Here is a 13,068-nt window from a genome sequence, read left to right on the forward strand (position 1 = left end):
CACGCAGCTAACTGCCTCGCGTGCAGCGTGCTCTAGGGGAAAGGGTGGCTCTCGGTGGGGAAGAGCTTTCCGCGGTCAGGAGGGGCCTGGTGGTCCCAGAGCCCCTGCCAGGCCCCGAAGCACAGCCGGCCCTTTCTGGGGACGCGCCCCCGCTGAGGGCCGGCTCCCTCCCGTGGGCTCGGCCCCGGGCGCCCCTCAGGCCGTGCGGTCCATCCCGCCCACAGCCGCCCGCGGACACCAGCCCCATGAAGCGCTCCATCTCCACGCTGGCGCCGCAGCGGCCCCACGCGGCGCAGCTCTGCAGTGGCGGCCTGGACCGCGCTGCCACCAGCCAGGCCGCCGGCCACCACCACCACCGCTGCCACCGCCGCAGGGACAGGAAGCAGAAGTCCCTGGAGAAGGGGCCCAGCCAGGCCGCAGACAAGGATGGCGGTGCGTTGATGCCCCACGAGTGGCAGCGGCCCAGGCTGGGGGCTCTGCGAGCCGCGGGGACCCTCTGCGTCCCTGGGCCCCTGCGCCGCCGGGTGGGGGCTGCGGGTGGGGGCTGCGTGCGCCCCGCGCAGCCGCGGTGACGCCCTGTCTTCCTGGGCAGCGCCCGGCAGCTCCGCGGGGCCGGGGCCGGGGCCGCCCGCGGGAGAGGGGCCCGGCGGCCGGCGGGAGCGCAGGCAGGAGCGCGGCCGGTCCCAGGAGCGCAGGCAGCCGTCGTCGTCGTCCTCCGAGAAGCAGCGCTTCTACTCGTGCGACCGCTTCGGGGGCCGCGAGCCCCCGCAGCCGAGACCCTCCGCCGGCAGCCACCCCGCGTCGCCCACGGCCGAGCCGGAGCCAGGCCCCCCGCGGCAGGTGAGACCGCCCCCGCCCGCGCGCCCTGCATCCCGCGGGCCTCTCGCGCGGGCGTCTCGCGCGGGGCTGTGCTTCGCTGCGTGCCCCCCCCCCCGGCCGGCCGCCCCTGGCGTTGACGGCTCCGCCATGGTCCGCAGGGCAGCGGCTCGGCCACCGGCAGCCCCGCGCCGCCCGCACCCGGTGCTGGCGCCCCCGGCCGCGGCGCGCGCAGGCAGCTCCCGCAGACGCCGCCCACGCCGCGGCCCAGCGTCACCTACAGGACGGCGCAGTCCTCGCCCGTGCACTTCGGGGGCGCGCACGCCGGCCTCCCCGCGCTGTCCCCGCGCCGGCTCAGCCGCGGCCTGTCGGAGCACGACGCCCTGCTGCACGCGGACGCCCCCAGCGCGGCCCTGGGCCCCGGCGCGCGGACCGGCTCCGACCCGTCCCTGGCGCCGCGTCCGGACGGCGAGCTGGCCGCGCGCTCTCCGCCCGAGGACACGCTCACCTTCGAGGAGGCGCTGGCCACCAACTCGGGCCGCTCCTCGCGGACGTCCTACGTGTCGTCGCTCACCTCCCAGTCGCACCCCCTCCGCCGGGTGCCCAACGGCTACCACTGCACGCTGGGGCTCGGCTCCGGCGGCCGCGTGGGCCACAGCTACCACCACGCGGACCAAGACCACTGGTGCTAGCTGCCCCGCTCAGCGGGTGCCACCCGCGGATGAGTTTTATCATCCACGCGGGCTCCGGCACGCGCGGGGGCGCCGAGGCTGGGCCGCTGCCCTGGGAGGAGGGGCGCCTCCCCCCGGCCCTTCGTGGAGGCACGTGGCTCCCTCGGTCCCGCTCACGCTACCTTCTGGGGTCTCGGACGGCAGACCCCACACAGCAAGTGGCTGCGCGTGGAGCCGGACCCTGCGAGCCTGAATCCTGGGGGGGGGGGCTCCGGCACCCGGGGTGCTGCCCGGAACCTTCCAGGAGGTCTCCACTGTGGGCAGCGTCCTTCACGGGCAGCGGGGTGGGGAGACCTTGGGCCCCACGCGATGGGGAACAGCAGCAACCTCGGGAGCCCAGCGGGGGCTCGCAGCGTCCTCAGCGGGCACAGAACACGCGGCCAGTGCGGCCCCTCCGGTCTCAGCGGCGGACGGACGCTCGGCCCTCCCCACACACTGTCCCGCCTGCAAGGGACCAAATCTGGAAGATGTTCTTACTGTTGCGTTCGGTTTTTTATTGCAACGCCCTTCACTCTTTTCTCAATTCTATGTACTTAACCTAGAAAAAACCAAGAGAACCAGATAAACGGGGAAGGAAATGTTAACATAACTTAAAATTCAAACCTGCAGGAAGACGCCAACTTTCCAGGATGTGTTTCGTGATGTGTCTGAGGAGCCGCCCTCCCGTGGGGTCCAGGCCCCGCCGCTCTGACCAAGTGCCTGACCTCCGAGCCCTGTCCCACCAGGCTCCTGGGGGCCGTGACGCGAGGCCTGCGAACCCAGGGGCTTGTGGAAACTATTCCAAATAGCAGCCGAGCAGAAAGCTGCCGTCCGGAGAACGTGCAGACCACGTCTCGCAAGTGGAAGGGTTTCCCGGGGAGCGCGGAGCGTGTGCGTGTGTGGGGCGTTTGCAATCTGACCCACATCTGATCCTCAGGGACAGAATGCTTGCTGAGCAGACCCTCTGCTGTCCTGAAAGTGTCTTGGCGTCAGGCGAGGGGGAGGGAGAGACTGGGGGCAGGCGGGGGTCCAATGGCAGGAGGCCCGACTGAAAGGAAGGCAAAACCTGGAGGAAACGAGTGATGACAGCGGTGAGGAGGGGCACGTGAAGCCAGCTCTGACTCGGGCACAAGACATGGGAAGGCAGGCAGCGGAAGGGAAACCACCCTCATGGCCACTCAAACGGGAAAGACCACAGGATGTTGTGCACGAAATGCTGGAGACTGTTTCACGGACAAGAAAGGGACATTTCCATGAGTAGGTTCTGGTGTGTCCTCCATGTGTTGAACTGTCAGATGATCTCTTTGCTGGATCACGTGTGTTTGGCTTTTACCCCGTGATTCTCCTTTAAGAAACTTTGCGTGTGATGTGTGTGTGCGTGTCTGTGTGCAGGTGCGTCCCCGTGAGTGGATGCCGTTAACCCACAGGGCTATGCAACAAGAGACACACGTTTACTAGAAATAAAACACAAGGCCGCCACCTGTTCTAGGGTTTCAGCATGATGTGACCAAACCATTTTATAGAGTTCCTTACTGGAAGGCACAACACTCTGAAACTTTAAGATAACAGCATTTTACTCCAACACGATACACAGCCCAGAATTTCTGACTGCATGTGATCGCTGTGACCTGTCGCAAAGCAGAGGGTGTGTGTTTTGACCCTGATGTTTCGTGCTGGTCCCCCATCCCCTGTTATTTCGAATGTATCCGTTCTGTGCGGCAGCCACAGCTGCCTCCCCAGGCCCCGCCGAGTGGAGAATCCACTTCCTAGAGCCACACGGCTTCACTGGTCTGTGTAGGACCTTCTAAACAGTGGGATTGGAGAGAATGACAGGGCATGGGGGAGGACACACTGTGTCTTGTTTTCTGACTTGGGGTTGTTTTCTCTGCACTGTCTCTTCTCAGCCATCACGTTTCCCCCAAAATCTCATAGTGAGTTGCCAAATTTGAAACGCATCAACCAGTTGTCTACACTGGAACCAGTCAAGCAGTGGCTGTAGTTTGAACAAGTTACGTGTGCATGTAAAATATATACATATATACATATATGCAAGTATGTGCATGATAGTGTATATCTTCGTACTTTTTGATACAATGTATTCATTTGTTAATTTTTAATTATATTTGATATAAATCAAACGTTTGTTGCAAAACTTTATATTTAAGAACAGTGTTAAAAAAAAAAAGGGGGAAGTCCCAATCACACAACACAACTGGGACTTGCTTTAAAAAAATATTCTGTGATTGACTAGTTTGCTGCTTGAGTAATATTTATCAGCCAAACTTTGGATTCTGCTATTGTTTCTACAATGACATTTTGTATGAAGCAAAGTCCTTGGATTAAAATAAAACTTAGCTAAAAAATCAAAACCAAAACTTCACCAAGGTGCTGGGTGATGTTTGCAAGGGGTGCAGGAGTCGGTCTGGACCAGGACGTCTCCATGGGCACGTGAGTGGGTGCATAGTGAGGGGGGCTCCAAGGAAAAGGGGGACATGGACAGCTTGCCTGTTAACGATGCAACCAGGTTGAGAACTGGGGTGAGGATTGGAGTTATGGGTGGTAAGACGAGCCTTGGTGAGGCCTCTTGGTGGCTGTGGTGGTTCTTGCCTTAGGAACACAGTGGGGGGGGTGAGGGGTGGGGCCAGCAGGCTGGGATGAGGTTTTGTGTGGCCCCAGTGTTTGGATGAATTAGCTCTTAGAAGACATAAAAGACACGGTTAGGTTAGAGTTAGGTTTGGCATTTAAAATAGGGTTTAGGGTTAGGATCAAGGGTCAGAGTTAAGAAGGTTGGGGATAGGGTTAGGGTTAGGGCTTTGTGAGGGAAGCTGAGGAGAAATGAGCAAAAGTGAGAATGGAAGCAGAAAGGTGGGGAAAAGCGCGCATCACTGTCCAGCAGGTAGAGCGGGCTCAATGCCCAGGAGGAGCTGGGTGTGAGCAGTGGGTTCAGAACCTAGCGCCCTGGGTTGGTCACCTCACGGCGAGGCGGGGTCTCTGCGAGCCCCCTGAGGCCGCACAGACCCTGGTCGGGGAGGGCCTCGGGGCTGCACGCTCGGGGTGGTGTGGACGTGGTGTTCCCAGGAGAACGTCACTTCCCAGCGCTTTGCTTTCTGTCGCGCACAACACGGCGGTGTTCACAGGACCCTCTCTCCATCCCGTCACCGGGTTTCCCTGCTGGCCTTCCGGACCACGTGTGCCACCACGTGCGCAGTGCTTGGCACGGCTTGTCCCAAACGGGCACGCTCCCGCAGAACGGCCACAAAGCCCGCGATGAGCACAGGAGCGTGGTCTGTGCGTCATACCCACCTCAGGCCCGTCTCCCCTCGCGCCTGTCCCACTGTGCGAAACGCCTTTTTCCAGGCGGATCCCGTCTTGCTGGAACTGCCCCTGAGACTGGCCCTCGTTTTCACACCTTGATGGCTTTAAAGGCACAGATGACTCCAGCCTGGGCCTGCATTCCTGCAGGAGCACCCAGGCCTGATGCTGAGCCCCCCCTCGGAGCAGCCCACAAGGAGGAATCCGTGCATCCAGAGCGTGAGCCACCCGTCTACCTACTTCCAGAACATTCCGTCACCCCACAGGAACCCGGCACCACTGCGCTGTCACTCATCACTCACCTTCCCCCAGCCCCTGGCAACCCCTTACCCGCTTTCTGTCTCTGGATTTGTCTGTTCTGGACATTAAAAATGCACGGAATCATACCTACGTGTCCTTGTGTGATGGGCTTCTCTCACTGAGCACCGTGTCCACTCACCTGGCCGCTGCGTCAGAGCTTTGTTCTGTTTTACGGCTGCAGAATATTTCCGTGCGTGGAAGCACCACTCATCCCTTGATGGACACGGCTGCGCCCACCGTTTGGCTGGTGGGGACCATCTGCGGTGGACGTGGGTGTGTACATCTCGGTCCGAGTCCCGCTCTCAGTTTTGGGGCGTGTTCTTCTGGAGGTGGGGTTCCTGGAGCACGTGGACAGTTCACATTTAATGTTTGATGAACCAGCATCTTTTCCACAGCAGCCGCACCATCTCACATTTCTCTCTCCTTTTCGTGACAGAATGCTCGTGATTTTACGGGTGTCCTACATTCTGGGTATTCGCGCGTCCTTGGATTGACCTCTGGGGTGTTTCCACCGTTCTGCTGCGGGGATCCTGCCGTGACAGCCACACGCAGGTCTTTGTTCGAACACTTGTCAATGCTGGGTGTACAACTGTGCGTATGTAATTTGGCGTGGAATGGAGCTAAAGGCAGCTGCACTTTTAACTTTTTGAAGATACTTTAAACTGTTTTTCACAGAGGTTGCAATATTTTACGTTCCTACCAACAGAGTCAGGAGGTTCCTACGTCTCCACAGACCAGTGTAAACGTCGCTTCAATTTCTTCATTACAGCCAGCCGCGTGTGGCACAAGGACATCAGCGTGGGTTTTCTTTCTCATCTCAGTGATGATCAGTGTGGCGTCTCTTCAGGCGATTGTTGCCATTTGTACGTCTTCTTCGGACAAGTGTCTATTCAACTCCTTCACCCTATTTTTATTTACGTATTTGTTTATTATTAGTGTCAGGTGTACAAAACAACATAGTGATTAGATATTACACTCCTCACAAAGTGATCACCCCAATAAGTCCATTACCCCTCTGACACCCTCCTATTACAATACCATTCTCTATATTTCTTATGCTGTACTTTATATCCCATGACCATAGTTTTTAAATTACAGTTCACATTTGATATTGTTTTATATTAATTTCAGGTGTGCAGCACAGTGGTTAGACATGTATGTAAGTTATGAAGTGATCCCCCCATAGGTCTAGTACCCTTCTGACACCATACATAGTCTTTACAACATAAAAGTATGGAACGCTCCACGAATTTATGTGGCGTGCTTGTGCAGGGGCCAGGCTAAACTTCTCGGCATCGTTCCAATTTTAGTATCTGTGCTGTCAAAGTCAGCACGCTGTGCTCCTTTTAAAATTGCGTTGTGTGTCTTCCTATTGCTCAGCTGTAAAAATACTTTATATATTAAGACTAAGGTTAGGGGATAGGAGTTGGGGGTTAGGGGTCAGGGTAGGGTTCAGGATCAGGGTTAGAGGGTCAGGGTCAGGGATTAGGGTTTCAGGGTCAGTGGCAAGGGTCTAGGGGTCCAGGTTTAGGGTTATTAGGATTTGAGGTTAGAGGTTAGGGGGTTTGGTGAGGGTTACTTCAGCCTTAGGTTTAAGCTTCACTGGCCCACTTCTTCCCCTTTGCATCTCTCTGAGGCTTCTAGGAAGGGCAGGACTCACCCAGGGTCACACATGAGTCACGGGTTGAGTGGATCACTGGTTCTCTACCCCCAGTCCTGGACTCTGTTAGAAGAATGAAATGTTGCTCTGGGCAACATCAGTCCACGGTTGTGCAGGGCCTGAGTCATGCACAGGCAGTTTCCCCGTCCCACTGGGGAAGGGGTGGTACCGGCCCCACTGTGCCTGGGCAGCTCCAGGTTCCAGCTCAGCCCTGACACATGAGGGTACCTGGTAGATACGTTTGGATTTATACGGGGTGCAATGACCTGCTAGTCTCCAGGTACAGCTCCCTGAGGGCTGATGGGGCCCTCCTGGGACTGACTGGCTCCTTCCATCCGAGTGGACAGCAGGAGACAGTGATGTCTCAGGCAGGACGGTTCCAGGCCTCTGACCATCCAGGGAGGCATCTGCGGTCCTCCAGCTCAGGCCAGCCTGGGCCTGTCAAGCCCACAGGGCCAGTTACTGAGCTGACCATGGTGCTGGGCAATTGAACAGCTACCTGGGCAGTGTAGACAGCCCATTGGAATGTTCCAGTTCCCAACATCCATGTGGTGAGACAAGCACCTTCTCCCTCACAGCCTCAGCTTCCAAGAGAGGTGAGAACCCTGCAAACGCTGACTGTGGCCCTGGCCACAGCAGACAAGCCACACAGCAGCCCTGAAATCCTTTGGCCTCTTGGTGGTAACAAGCCTCTGACGTTCACACTTGGTAAGCATCACAGATGTGGGTGCAGCTGCGTCTCCCAGTGGGCAGCTCACACTGAGGCCAATGAGAGTGTTTGAACGGGGACCTGCCAGGCCCAATCCCACTCTGTTTGTTTGTTTGTTTGTTTGTTTGTTTGTTTGTTTGTTTTAAATATTTTATTGGGGAAGGGGAACAGGACTTTATTGGGGAACAGTGTGTACTTCCAGGACTTCTTTTCCCCCCAAGTCATTATCCTTTCAATCTTAGTTGTGGAGGGCGCAGCTCAGCTCCAGGTCCAGTTGCCGTTGCTAGTTGCAGGGGGCGCAGCCCACCACCCCTTGCAGGAGTCGAACCAGCAACCTTGTGGTTGAGAGGACACGCTGCAACCAACTGAGCCATCCGGCACTCGCCCACGTGGAAATCGAACAGACAGCCTTAGGAGCGCGAAGCTCCAACCGCCTGAGCCACCGGAGGCCCCCAATCCTACTCTTAAACTTGCCTCTTGCAAGCATTGATTTATTTCTTCCATTAAAAAGTACTCATCTGTTTTACGTCACTAAGTGTGCCCGGTCCCTGGCAATCCGAAAGGTCCTGGCTGACACAGCAGAATCAATAATCCCTGAGACTCCCTCTGCACAGTGTCCTCACTGGGCGAGGCACATGGGGGGTGGGCATGAGGACACTTGTCAGACTTTAGGGGACCTGCCGACCAGCTCTGTCTCTGTTCCTTCTCTTTCTCAGGAGAACCCCAAGACAACGAGAGGAGAACCAGCAGGGGAAGAGGTCCCAGATGGTTAATTGATCTACTTGTATTTTCCTTATTTCAGGAACCATTTTGTTAATGTGTATTTTTACTAGGAAGTCACCCATTTTGATGCAATAGGTTTCTCTTTTACCTTTAATTTCTCCCCTCTTTCCATAATTGTTACAATTAATGAACAAATGTTGATGCATTACTATTCACTAAAGTCTGTATGTTCTTCAGGTTCCTGCATTCAGGCTCAGGCTCAGTGCTGGCGCCTCTGTCTGTTAAAGCCCACACTCGTCATCCAACCAAAGGTTAATGCTGACGGCTGGGGTGCCTGGTGAGTGAAGTGAGGTGTTATGTTAGGGAATGAGACCAGGAGAACATGAGGCCTGATAAAGTCGCAACACTGTGCTGATGAATGAGACTTAATTCTGTAGCCCAAGTGAAGCTGTAGGTAGTTGTAGGCACGGGAAGTGATAGGATTAGATCCCGAACTTAGTTAGAAAGATGGAGCTGGTCACAGTGTGGAGGTTGCACTGGACGAGGGAAGGACGGGAGCAGGGAGACCAGTGAGAAGAGCGGTGAGAGGCGCTCTGGCCTGAGCTGAGGCGGGCACCCTGCGTTTGGAGAGGAGCGGGGGTGAGAAGACCAGGGAGGGGCTGTGGTGAGCGCTGCCCTGTGGACGAAGCTGGCACAGGTGCCAGAGTCAGCACTCAGGGGACTGGCTGTGTGGACACCAACAGGAGAGCTCATTCTGACACCAGGACACTATTTGCTAATAGTCCTTCTATTTGCTCATAGATCCTTCCAGCCCATGGAGGTAGAGAAAGGACTGAGAAGGGAAGAGGGAGGGGGAGTGAGGGCCCATCTCCTGTGGGGCAGGAGCCGACCTGCATCACCTCCCTGATCTCACAGCCGCCCTGAGAGGGAGCCGTTGTCCCCACCTGACAGGTGAGGAGATTGACTTTCCATGTCTTTGTCTGAAGTCACACAGCTGGTACATGGAGGGGACAGAAGCCAGCTCTGCACCTGTCTGAGGCTCACGCACCCCTCCATAGGGAAGGTGTCACCCCAGACTCCATTCTGAGCAGCCAGGAAGCTCTTGTCAGTTGTGACCTCAGAGGAAGGGAACATGGGGAGAAGGAGACCCATGCTTGGGGCTGAGGAAGAAGAGATTTCAAAAGGCCCGGGCACAGGCATCACATAGCTGTGGGGGGGAGTCATTGTCACAGGGATCTGGTGCTGCTCGTCCTCCTGTGAGGGATAGGCCACCTGCTCCCTCCCCACCTGTACCCATCCCCATCTGCTGGCCCTGGTCCCACCCCAAAGCCAGCGTGGTGAGTGCCTGGCAACGCGGCACCATTATCTTATGTGCAGATTTTCCTCAGTAGAATGACCATAGAAATTCATCTGCAAGGACTGTTTGGGTCACTCTTTTTTGTCCCCAATCTCCTATGTGCAAGCCCTAAGGGCCCACGTGGGTCCTTTTCAGCCCCGGTTCTGGACTCAGAACTGTGTAAAAATCAGTCTCCCCAACAAAAACTCATAGACACAGACAATAATTTAGTGGTTACCAGAGGGTAAGGGGGGTGGGGGGTGGGTGATGAGGGTTAGGGGGATCAAATATATGGTGATGGAAGGAGAACTGACTCTGGGTGGTGAACACACATGGGATTTATAGATGATATAATACAGAATTGTACACCTGAAATCTATGTAAATTTACTAACAATTGTCACCCCAATAAATTTAAAAAAAAAATCAGTCTCCCCTTTAAGTACCTGTGAAATGGAGATAGTAATCGTCTCCGCCTTATCTGGAAAATGGGAGCAGTGGGTGACATGAGGTGTGTGAAGGGCCTGGGACTGGGCTTAGCTCCCAGCGAGCTCAGTCCCAGGGTCTGGAATCTCATGTCAAGGCGGGTGGGCAGGGAGACGCTCTCTGCTGCCACCTCGTGTGCATTTTGGAATTAACACCACGTGCAGGTCACCAGGAAAAGTTGTTCTCTGCTGTCATCTGGTGTACATCTTGGGAATAACACCTGAGTGGCGGTCAGGATAAGCTCCTTTTCCCAAAGGCTTCTGAGCCAAGGTGTCAGACCCAGGGCTGTGCCCCAGGTGCAGTCATCTGTGCCCTGGAAGCTGCCCGCTGGAATGTGGAGTCCTGGAGGTGAAACCCAGTACTGAGCTTGGCACACGTGAATTAACTGCCTTCCTACCTGACTCTTACCTATACAGCCTTATGCCACCATCCTCTCCTGGCTGTCGACCTTCCCAAGGGCCACTTTTGAATTAACAGTGTGCCTAGACAGCCTCTGTAAGTCACCACATCTGGGAGCAGTGGGGTGCAAACCAAAAGTTTATTTTGCTTGTAAAAGACGCAGCCCAGGAAGATCAGACCAAAAGGAACCCAGGTCTGAGAGCTGAAAGCCTGGGTATGGAAAGACCACAGGGAGGCCAGACAAGTCCCAGGCTCGTGCTGCCCGCGCCGCTCAGCCAGTAGACCTACAGGAGCTGGGTCATAGACTAAGCATTTATTATCTGAGCACCCGTGCTCTGAGAAGGCAGCCGGTTAACACCTCCAAAAACTGCTGTAACATTCTCAGACCAGGCTGGGATATTTAAGGGGAAATCTGTGCGTTCCTCCAGAGGCCACTGATGGTCTGTATGGAGCCTTCCTTCTGGCGATGTTGTTCTCCAATGTGGTCACCAAACAGAAGTGATGACAGTGACTTGGAAGGAATGCTAGGCCATAAAGACTGTAATCAGTAAATACAGGGACACAAGTTTCAGGGTAATTATCTAAAGCAGGGACAGGGGATATCCTAAGCTCAGGAACTAGGACTGGACATTCCAAGCCCAAACCACGGGTGGGGTGGAGGGGTTGATCAACTGTTAAACTCTAGGGCAGGGAGAGGCGAGGCATATTTTGTGGGGTCCCAACTTGGCCCTGTTTAAATTCCCTCCGTCTTATGTTGATTTTATTTGTATAAAATCAGTAAGGTTACATTAGAGAGGAAACAACTGTATTATAACGACAATTTTTAAATCCAGGGATAAGGGCTCTTGGTACTTCCTGCTGAGAGGGCGAAGTCTCTGCCTCTGGCTAACAGAGTTCTTTGCTGTTCAGTTCCAGCGGGGAGGGGACTATGGACGAACTGTCCTCTGGTTAATCAGCTACTGGCCTGGCTTGTCATCCTCGGGAGGGACGAGTTGGAACCACGGTGGATGGCCCTCTGGAGATGAAAACTGCTGTGTTTCAGACGACACAAACTTGACTGAAGAGGAGCTTAAGGTCTTCAGTTGGCTCACAGGACAGGAGTGAGCCATCTTCCTTCTGGGGGTGTTCTGTGGAGACTTAAATGAAACAGGTTTGATTCCAGGGAGGTGGACCCAGCCACTGACTCTCTGAACCTCAACAACAGTTGGGGGGCTCGGGAAAACTGCAAAGGGTCCGTTTCATTTCTGAGCTAACTGATCTGTTAGACACTCCTCCCCCTCCAGGCTCTCAGTAGTATTTGACCTCCTGGCTTTCTGGGGGCTACAATACGTAGAGGGGTCGGCCTGGGGGAGGTACTGGACCCCATATTTCCTAAGTGCCTGCTGAACCTCTCCCAAGTTAACACAGGACATAACAGAATTGAGGTCACAACCTGAAGCAATGGGCAGCAATTACAGCCAGGGCCTAGAGGTCTCCTCAGAAAACTTTTCCAGAGCCCTTTTAAGTCTGATTTGATCATTTTATATTTTCTCTGAGGTATAGACCATTGGTAAGGAACAGGCTGAGTAAAATGAGCCCGAGTCTAGGGGCTCTTTATAACCAAGCAGATTTTAGAGGAAGAAATAGGTCTAGAGGGAGCAGTCCAGACAGAATAAATGGTTCCCATGTCAATCGGGGGATTAACAGGCTTACCTGCCACGGCAAGGGTCACCCGCAGTTCCTCCTCTGTGATGAGCATGAGCTCTTTCTTCTGAGGAGTCACTGGGCACTTCAGTCAATTACAGCCATTTGCAGGGAAGGAGTTGGTCCCTGCTCCCTCCAGAATGGGACAATCCCTCCTCCAGTGCCCTTCAGTTTGCACAGTGGGCATGGCTGCTTTGCAGGATTCGAGCACGCCTTACACCAGTGGCCTGGGCTTCCACGTCCACAGCTGGCTCCTTTTCCTCTTCTGTGGCTGCCGGGGTGGCCCTGGCCTTGGCCCGTCTATTAACTGCAGCCAGAAATCTGCCTGCCTCTGTCCTCATCTACAGTCTCACTCTTCCTTTCTTTCCTCCTTTTCCCTGTCGCGGTTGTTAAAGACATAAACAAACCCCCTGTCCTTCTTTTAGGATCTGAGCCTCTATCAGGAATGTAACAGTGGACCAGAACCATTGTATTACCTTGCCAGGTTAGGAAAACAAGCTTCCTTACATTGGTCTATGTCTGACACCGAGGAGAACACGTGAACTGCAGCAGTCCTAAATACACAAGGTTACATAACTATTAGCGAAACTCAGTTCTTAGGTTTAATTTTCCCGAGTAATTGAAGATCTAAGTAAGACAATATAAAACATGGAAAATTATTTTCATGATACATAAAATCTTTGCTTTTCAGACAGAAAACAGACCAGTAGTCTAACAAACTTTGTTTTATTTAGCAGAGAGAGAAAACTAATTTTGTGCCAGCTTACTTTTGATACTTAAATTTATTTAAGTCAGTTTTAGTTTAACCATATACAAAATTTCTTCAAGATTTTTCTTCACAAACCTTCTATAATTTTCCCAGTCCCTCTTGGTTTGTCTTCTGTCACTCATTCAGAAATAATCATCCTTAGGACAAACTCCTTTCTTTTCCTTCA

At 54.6% G+C, this 13,068-nt stretch overlaps 1 protein-coding gene across 5 annotated transcripts in view; it reads left to right on the forward strand.

Annotated features, from left to right (window-relative positions):
• The window catches only part of CACNA1B (calcium voltage-gated channel subunit alpha1 B), a 164,065-nt gene extending 159,889 nt beyond the window's left edge, over nt 1–4,176 (forward strand). For 2 of the 5 annotated variants that reach the window (XM_081067364.1, XM_081067365.1), the window contains exons 45-47: nt 225–432; nt 593–840; nt 978–4,175. In XM_081067364.1, the coding sequence (XP_080923490.1) occupies nt 225–432; nt 593–840; nt 978–1,508 (987 nt within the window). In that variant the 3' untranslated portion in view covers nt 1,509–4,175. Of the gene's footprint in view, nt 1–224; nt 433–592; nt 841–977 lie in introns of all 5 variants that reach the window. The other 3 variants (XM_081067366.1, XM_081067368.1, XM_081067367.1) reach the window with 2 other exon arrangements.
• The last annotated feature ends 8,892 nt before the right edge of the window (nt 4,177–13,068 follow it).

Source organism: Rhinolophus hipposideros (genome assembly GCF_964194185.1).
Source record: "Rhinolophus hipposideros genome assembly, chromosome: 11".
Taxonomy (NCBI): domain Eukaryota; kingdom Metazoa; phylum Chordata; class Mammalia; order Chiroptera; family Rhinolophidae; genus Rhinolophus; species Rhinolophus hipposideros.